Below are 9637 nucleotides of genomic sequence, written 5' to 3' on the forward strand. Positions count from 1 at the left end.
TTGCAGCCAACTCTTCTTGGCCCCGAGGTGAACCCATCTCCTCAGCTTCGGCAACTGCCTTACCTCTGGTGTTGCGCAAGTGTTGATAAGGCGCCACGATGTCTTGCTCACAAATCGCAGCCTGTCGGCGTATCTGTCGACACCGACTCCGGAGTCCCTTCCCCAACACGAGAACGGGCTCTGGTACCACTTGTCACGGGCCTATTTCCTTCAATGGGCCAGCGCGGCGCGACGGTCCTTCCTTACCGCCGCAAGCCTACTCGTCAGCTCGCTTGCCGGTCGCGGAAGCTTATGATCAGAGTGCAAGAGAGCAAGAGAGAATAGAGGGAGAGAAGTTGCAATCACAAGAAGCAATCACAACGAGGGTGAACAAAAGAAAGCTCAACGCATTTAGTTCATTCACAATTTTGCCCGCAGGCTATTACAGTTCAAGTATACGGGCTGCCCCTTCGGGTATTAATTCACCTGAACCGGGCAGCTTACATCAGACTCAACAAAAGCAAAACAGACTCTAAGCGCAACTGTACACTGTAAGTCGCAAGGGAACAATGGCAGCCTTGTATATAAAGTTGCCATTCTGTTAGGGTCCTTTCCATAAAGTCACCTGTAGGTAGGGCTGTCAACGGTTCTGATCGAGCCAGATCGGGACTTTTATCCAACTTTGAGGTTCTGGCATTGGGTCTAGGACCACATCCAACCAACCAGTTTTGGATAAGGTAACCCTGGGTCTAGGACCACATCCAACCAACAGGCTTAGTGTTAATCGGATAAGGTAAAATCTCTCTCTCTCTCTCTCTCTCTCTCTCTCTCTCTCTCTCTCTCTCAATTTTATATCATAAAGTCCGGATCTTAATCAGATCTGAGGTTGGACTTAGGTCTGAGATATAAACTTCCAAACCAAATTGGGGACCATATATACTTGGATCTTGTGGCCCAACTGATTGCTAATCGGACTTACCTTAGTATATCCAGACAATGATAATTTTGGTGTATCAGATATAGACCAGAATTTGGATCTGCACTGGGTCCACGTTCTAACCAAAATATTGTTGACCTAGAGAATTATTTTGAAAAGTATGGCTAGGGCTTGGTTCCAAAGCTGGATCCCTAAGTTTCTACCATTGACACAAATATTGATGATGAGAACGATAAATTACCCCAAAACAAGCGATATTTTCAAAATATCACATGTTTTGAAAATATCATGCCTTTATCGTGGTACAAACTCAATAAAAACCTTTTTCCTAATAGTTGTATATGTTCTACATTTTTATGTCAATCCCTGCTTGATTATATATATATATATATATATATATATATATATATATATATATATATATAGAGAGAGAGAGAGAGAGAGAGAGCAATCACTAGAAGCACAACAGGAGCGGGATGACGTTGAGCGTCCATCGTGTGGCGCTATGGACGCAATAACACTTTCAGCGGCAACTTTTCTCGCTGTTAAAAGTCTTTTGGAGAAACAATGAGGCTGGGTGTCCGTAACGCTGCACACTCAGTATCATCTCCCTGGTAGTTGCACACCTAAGGGTTGCACAGCTACCATTTTATATATATATATATATATATATATATATATATATATATATATATATATATTATTGAGATTTCATGAGAAGAAACCAGAATTGAATTTTTAGTTTTCAGCTCTCTCTCAATCAGGATGTAAAGAGTTTGGATTCAGATCAGATGTGGCCAATACTATATCCCACTAATCAAGTGATGGCTAAACCAATTGGAATTCAATTTCAAATAGTAAAAAGCCCGTACCAAATCAACTTTTATATGTAAACAAATTCAGATCTATCAAATTCATAGGTTGGACAGATTTGGTAACAAAAAATCAAAACCATATCCGCATGCAATTAATTATAATCGAATATGGTTTGGGCTTACCAAATCCTACTAAATGGAATTGATCGGATAATGGATAAAATCTGACTCATTGACATCACCAGGCCCGACCTTTGCCCCCAAACAGCAAACTTGCCCAGCAAGAGGACTGAAGGCTCATTTGTTTCCTGCAGTTTTCATGAGAAATTGCCTAGCTGGGGCATCCCCTTTTCAAACCATGGACGACAAACATCGAAGCATTATGGTAGAAATGTGCCATATGATGGAACAATGCCCCAGTTATTCCCACCACCTTTCTTTTTTCATGTGAATCCATTCATGGCTCCTCACATAACAGAAGCTTTTAGAAATCCATGACCTTTCTCACGAAAGAATCCGAGGCTACTTTGGTAGGAGCTGTCAGTGCACGTCTCCTTGTGAGCCGTTGCAGGTTCAAACCGCAGTGGTAATGTTGAATAATTACTGGTGGGAGTGACTAACCCCAGCTTGCCTTTACAAAAAAAAAAAAGGGGGAGAGAATCATAATCCAAAGCTACCATCATAGAAATACCACTTCAACAACTGAAAACAGCCATGGTGAAAAGTAGCCTTTGACCCTGAGCCAATGCAGCCAAAAGAACACTACTGCTATTGCAACACTTGACAGCAATTATCGCTTGGAACAATACAATCCGATCAACCAAATATTCTGAAGCAGCTTGAAATCTCAACTGACCCGAGATTCCTGACACCATCTCTCCGTATCATGCAAAATTCAGACTCTACAGAAATCAAGTGGCCTGCATTAAGTACAGCCCCATACGTATGACCCACCGCTTTAAGCTTGAAAACCCACTTCCAACCACACTGGGCCACAAGCCCACCAGAGATTCCGGTGAGACGGTGATGGACACCAGTTTTGGCAATTTGCTACTCAACCAGAAAGGGAAACCACTCGTTGCCAATTCACAAATTTGAACTTGCCAGGAAAAGTGGAAACCGTAAAGGTGCAAGAACACGAGTGCTAATATAAAGCATAACAAAAGCCAAAGCAGCAGCTTTTTCTGGCTCATACCTCAATGGCCTGACCACGTGAAATGCCAGGAAAGCACCAAACATTCGAAAAGAATTATTGCATTAACAACGACAATAAACATAGGGATCAAAAGCCTGGCCCAGACAACCCCACTACCATTTCTCGCTCTTTGCCTTCACTGCGCCTCGATGGACAATAAAGAGGAAGATCCCTTTCAACGAGGCAGGTAAAAAAAGTCATTCATGAGAGAACATGAGAAAATAATACAAATGGAAAAGAAGACTAAGCGTTCAACTACATTGCTACTGGTTGAACAGAACTAAAAGAGAAAAGCTAAGTAGTTATGCAAACCACATTCTCCACTCGCAGACTGAATAAAACTATGCAAGAGATATGCAATCCCACCTGAACTTAGGTACACGTTCCCGCTATTACATAAACACATAGAAGGGAAAAGAGAGATCACGAAAGGGAATATAATAATTGAAGACAATTTCGCAACCAAGCAATCTGACTGAAGCAAAAGATAAACGCTACGGCAACCAAAAAAATGCAGGAAACCACATCTAGAAGCACTTCCGGTGGACGATGGATGGGCCAGACTCGTCGTACTCTGCCTTTGCTATCCACATCTGCTCAATCACAAACACAAACCCGTCATTCTTCTCTCAATTTGTACCACCCACTTATAAAGATGGGGAAAGGAAACCCATAACGCAGTTCAGCATCACAGGCTTCAATTTAATTTGAGGCGTGCTAATGGGCAACATCAACATGGCTTGGAAAGAAATTTTGAACAGCATGAAGTAACGATACAGTACATCCATTATGTGAAACTCCCATGAGACAAGCACAAAGATTACTCGATGCCAAAATGAGAAAGCAAATATTCAGGAAAAGGGGCTTTCAAAAATAAAGGAAAACTGTGGTATCCCTATATGCTTAACCAGAAGAACAAAGACAGTACCTACCTGTTGGAATGTGCTCAGCGATGCCAAGATTGAACCTCCAATCCAGACACTGTATTTCCTCTCAGGCGGCGCCACCACCTTGATCTTCATGCTGCTGGGAGCAAGGGCAGTGATCTCCTTGCTCATACGGTCAGCAATGCCAGGGAACATGGTTGATCCACCACTGAGAACAATGTTCCCATAGAGGTCCTTTCTGATATCAACATCACACTTCATGATCGAGTTGTATGTCGTCTCGTGGATACCAGCAGCTTCCATACCAATGAGAGAAGGCTGGAACAGCACCTCTGGACAGCGGAAACGCTCAGCTCCAATGGTGATGACCTGTCCATCAGGCAGCTCATAGCTCTTCTCAATGGAAGAACTGCTCTTAGCAGTCTCAAGCTCTTGTTCATAATCAAGGGCAACATAAGCAAGCTTTTCCTTCACATCACGGACAATTTCCCGTTCAGCAGTTGTTGTGAAGGAGTACCCTCTCTCAGTCAGAATCTTCATGAGGGCATCTGTCAGATCCCTACCAGCAAGGTCAAGCCTGAGGATGGCATGAGGGAGAGCATAACCTTCGTAAATAGGCACCGTGTGGCTGACACCATCACCAGAGTCCAACACAATACCTGAAAGCAAAGAACACAGCAAATAAAAAAGCGAGGACCTAATCATACGCACATCTCAAACAATGAGCAATCCATGCAACAAAAGCTTCAAAATAGATATTGAGAAGTATTGAATAGCACAAATCTCTCTCTCTCTCTCTCTCTCTCTCTCTCTCTCTCTCTCTCTCTCTCTCTCTCTCTTTCTCTCTCTCTCTCTCTCTCTCTCTCTCTCTCTCTCTCTCTCTCTCTGCATACCCTAGCACATATGTGTGTATGACATTAAGTAGCGTACATGAATCACATAATTATCTTCTCTTCTAAGATGTGTATGCTAATGCATCTGCATGTGTGCACACACATCCACTAGTCTGTATGAATCAAACAATGGTTGCACGCTTACATGGTTTAAATAATTAGACTACCTCTTCTGTCTGTGTGCCTTGTGAGTGTATGTGCATGTGTACATCGACTAGTCTACATGAATCAAATACTTCTCCTCACCTGTGGTACGGCCACTGGCATAAAGAGAGAGGACGGCTTGAATGGCAACATACATGGCAGGAACATTGAAGGTTTCAAACATGATCTGTGTCATCTTCTCCCTGTTGGCTTTGGGGTTGAGTGGGGCTTCAGTGAGAAGAACAGGGTGCTCCTCTGGGGCAACGCGGAGCTCATTGTAGAAGGTATGATGCCAGATCTTCTCCATGTCATCCCAGTTGCTGACAATCCCATGTTCAATTGGGTACTTTAATGTGAGGATACCTCTTTTAGACTGGGCTTCATCACCAACATATGCATCCTTCTGCCCCATCCCAACCATAACACCTGTATGTCGAGGTCGGCCAACAATACTTGGGAAGACTGCCCTTGGAGCGTCATCGCCAGCGAACCCAGCCTGTTCAACGATGCAGAGATAATGCAACAGTAGGAAACAATCAATGCCAGTAATATAATTTGAGACAAAAGGGTATAAATAGGTCATGCATACTCCATACGTACCTTCACCATTCCAGTTCCATTATCACAAACAAGGGGCTGAATGTCTTCGTTGTCAGCCATTTTCTATATCAAACCTGCATTGAAAAGCAGTCAGATTATTGCTGATGGAATTGTGCAAAAAGCTTCAGATCACAATAAGCTAAAGGCCAACAGATGAATTATATTCTTAACCAAAAGTTCAAGAATAATATTATATTATATAATCACTTTTAAACCTTAAAATCAAAAGACACAACAAACTTAATTCAGGACCATATTCTTCAATAATGGGAAGACCATTACTGCTTGTCAGAAGGAAACTAAACGGTTAAAACATTTAATAAGTTTTCGAGGAAAAATATTAACCACAAAATTAGTTGTAAAGAGGATTTAAGAAAATCTTCCAAAATAAACACATGTACCTGAATTACCTTAAAAATGTACTATGATACTATCAAAAATAGCACAACAATCCGCCCACACACACAAACAGTCTTTTCTGTGTAGTAAAGGAGCATGCTCTCGCAACTCTTGATCACTCTGAAACCACAAGGCAGATGATACAACACAACAACAACATATTTAGACTATAAAGAGTTGTCAACAGAGCAATCTCACTTATACATTTTCTATGACCATCACAAGCCAAAATTTTGCTGATAATGGTTGCGATAATCACTCGTCTCAAGCAGCAGACAATTTGGTATACATCACAAAAATGTTAAATTGTAAACCGAAAATTATCAAAATTATCACTTTATCAAGATAGTTATGGGAAAAGCAGCTATCAATCCTCAGACTCTGGATATACGTGTTCTCATACCATTCCAAGTTCAAAATTCCAATTTACTTGAAGCTACAAAGCTAAAAGGAATTAAAAAAAAAATCATGTCAACAACCCAAAACGTGTAAAAAATGGATCCAGTCCTTTGACATACGATCTTAACCTTCCATCTGAAGCATCTAGATGGCTAGGATTAGTCCACATCCAGGTGAAAATGTGGAACCACTCCTAGCCGGTGATTGGATGGCCAGGATTGAATGTAGGATGGAACCCATCCTATGTCAAAGGGCTGGGTCCGTACTCATACGTGTAAATCCATATCATGATATTAAAACAAAATGTCGACTTCCATCTAGTTTGCACCACATAAACATCATGCAAACAGGGCAACAATGACTTCTCATCTCAATATGTATGATAAAATACAAGATAATCAAATTAGAACTTAATATGTAGTAAACCTCACATTGTAAACATGTGAATTTTCTTCAACTCCACAGGACGTCAATACAGGAAAATCACGAGGAAATCGGAAATTGCTAAACAGAATGTTCCTTGATTCATATATTACAAGAATAAGTTTTCACCCAGTTTTTATCATTTAGTTTTTCTTCTAACTTTTGTTTTTCTTTTTCCGAATGAAAAAAAAAACATCTTAAGAGATATACATATCACCAAAACAAAATCCCCAAAAAATCACGTCACTAAAAGTGTGCGAGGATGCACCCCATTATCCAGAAAAGCAGGATAGGGTGTTACATTTTGGATTACAACGCAATATCCAAACTTATTTGTTCATCACGGAAAATTCCAAAAAAAGAAGTCATGGATAAAACAATCGCATCACAGAGACCAAAATTAGAACTCATATCCGAGCACTAACGAAGTACCAAAAGAAAAATACACGATGATGAAACGTTAGATTAAAATCTCATACGCATACACACGATTGCTTCACTAAATCAAAATTAAGATATAAACCCTCCCCTAGATCTAAAACATCAAGTCCATGGAAAACTCAACTCTTTACACACAGAATAAAACGATCAACAACAAGCATAATAAATAGGCAAACACAAAAACCTATACCTCCACCGATCTACCAGAAATCAGAAAAGATCGGTAAAACATGCAAAGAGTTTCAAAGCATACACAAATACCAAGCGATTCAATCCCGATACCGTCAAATACAGATTATCAAAACGATCGACCACAAAAATCCACAAATCTTCATCAAGAAAGGCATAAGAACTCAAAGATCGGAGCAAACGTAGATCAGAAACTCCAGATCTGGAACCAAAAACCCTACAGGGGCTAATCAATACACGATCGGGCGATACTACGACGCATCAAATGAAGCAAAAACCAGATCTCAAACGAAAACGAACCCGATACCGAATCGATCAAAATAACACAAGAAATCAAGAGTGAGAGAAATAGAGAGATACAGGTGTTGCAGGTAGACCTCTTCTTCTTCTTCTTCTTCCTGTATCTCCGTTGGGAAGCGAAGGGAAGGGAAAAAGAAGGAAGGAAAGGGAACAAAAAGGGAAGGGTTGAAGGGGATCCGGCTTTTAAAGGGTTGGGTTACGAGATGAGGATGAAATGCATGCTAAATGAAATGAGGAGCCGAGATTCGACCGAAGGCTCGGGGGGGAATCATTTCCTTTGATTCCCTGCCACGGAAAGGTTAGCACAAAGGTGGGCCAGCGGCCAGCTTGTTAGAGGAGTTGGCTAACGGCGTTACTCTTCCCCGTCACTTACGCCGTTAACTTCCCGTCGCGGACCGGCCATTCCGGTTCGTAATAGAATCGGATTCATCGGTACGAAGGCACTCAACCCAACTAATAGGGCTGGCTGGACCATGGTTATTAGGAGCTTATTCTTTTTTTTTTTAAGGCAAGCTGGGGTTAGGCAGACCCCCACCAGTTATCATAGTTACAAAAGTTAAAAATGGCAAAAAAAATATCGTTTTTCAAAAACTAGCAAAAATTTGAATTTTTTTCATAAATCTCATATTTTTTGGCAAAATTTTGTTAATAAAAAAATAAATTGAAAAATATAAAAAATAAATTTTATAAGAAAATATTAATATAAATTATTTAAAAATAAAAATAGATGGTTTTTCATGATAAATAGCTGTTTACATGTTTAAATCACGATAATTATGTTTTTTCATAAATCTCATGATATTTTGAAAATCTCGCGAGAAATTACCATTTTAAACATTCAGGCAATTTCTCACGATATGATCATGAGATTTTCATAAATTTTGCAATATTTGTCACTATGCCAGTTATTAATCAATGGTACTATTGGGTTTTGAACCCAACACAAGGTGACATGCAGACAAGTGGAGCCCGCTGTTGGTGTTACCAGGAACTTGTTGCTAAGTGGGAAAGCCTTGCCTTCTCAAAACGCACTTTGAAAGCAAAAAAAAATATATATAATTTTTTTTCAAAGGAATGTAAGCTTTGGGAAACCTGCTTCATTTCGTTGGGAACCTTGTTTCTTCCTCATATCTCAAATTGATTCCTTCTCATTTTCTTAATGGTTACCTTTCACTTTTGTTGGGTTTTGCTCACCTCCGCTTTACTTATGTTTTTTCATAAAAAAATAATTACTTTTTTATAACAAGCTTGCATGTTGATTCTATGTAGATTTGTACAATGATGTCAGTATTGGTATTGACACGGGATCGTTTGATACCGATACTCAAGTGAATCATTCTGTATCGGCCAAAAAATAATAATAAATTATTACATGTCAATCAAAACGTGGTACATAGAACCATTTAAAATAATATTAAAATTTTTTTATATATTTTTTTAAAAAAATTAGCCGATTCAAGGGTAAATCAATTTTCTAGTGATACGGTACATATCAGCCGATACGCCCCCTATACTAATAACATTGGTTTTGTACTTGTTTCCATTTCATCTCATATTTGCTTTTGCTCGCACTTTATATTGTGTTTTCTTTTTCTTTTCACATGTGTTCGCAAAACCAACACTTTATAACAATATCCCGCTTCTCACTAATGCTTGCTTTGTTGTGCGAAACCCTGTAAAAACAACATGACAGGGAGCGTACCTGGATTCGCCATAGTCCGTGTAGGTAGTTCGGCGTTCTCCTCAGTCGGTTGACGCCTACAATGAGCCCAGGCCTTATGTCGACGGTGAGCAGGACCCTATTCTGCTATGTCTGAATGCAGAACTGAATTTGGGCAGGGAAGTGTTACGAATTTTCATCATCTTCTTAACCCCTAACCCCTTATATAATGGAGGAATTGGGCAGTTACGTGAATGTGGTCTCTCCACATTCACGTAACTCCCACTCACTATCTCCATTACTCAGCCACTTACGTGACCCACTAAGAGGGTGTCAAACCAGGTCTGACTGTGGGTTGGACCCGTAACCCAAAATG

The 9637-nt window shown here is 40.2% G+C and overlaps 1 protein-coding gene across 2 annotated transcripts; it reads right to left on the minus strand.

Annotated features, from left to right (window-relative positions):
- Positions 1 to 3099: 3099 nt before the first annotated feature.
- On the minus strand, positions 3100 to 7798 carry LOC149836201 (actin). Of its 2 annotated transcripts, none has more exons than XM_090009055.1 (5): positions 7662 to 7798; positions 5451 to 5524; positions 4953 to 5346; positions 3859 to 4472; positions 3100 to 3519 (listed from the first exon to the last, which is right to left on the minus strand). In XM_090009055.1, exons 2-5 carry the CDS (start codon positions 5508 to 5510, stop codon positions 3454 to 3456), a joined length of 1134 nt encoding a protein of 377 aa, XP_089865181.1. In that variant the 5' UTR covers positions 5511 to 5524; positions 7662 to 7798; the 3' UTR covers positions 3100 to 3453. The 2 variants fall into 2 exon arrangements, with proteins under 2 accessions (XP_089865181.1, XP_089865180.1); XM_090009054.1 differs by having other exon boundaries at positions 7679 to 7796.
- Positions 7799 to 9637: the final 1839 nt, after the last annotated feature.

The sequence above is a fragment of the Nuphar pumila genome, chromosome 6 (genome assembly GCF_984573655.1).
Source record: "Nuphar pumila chromosome 6, dmNupPumi1.hap1.1, whole genome shotgun sequence".
In the NCBI taxonomy this organism is placed as follows: Eukaryota; Viridiplantae; Streptophyta; class Magnoliopsida; order Nymphaeales; family Nymphaeaceae; genus Nuphar; species Nuphar pumila.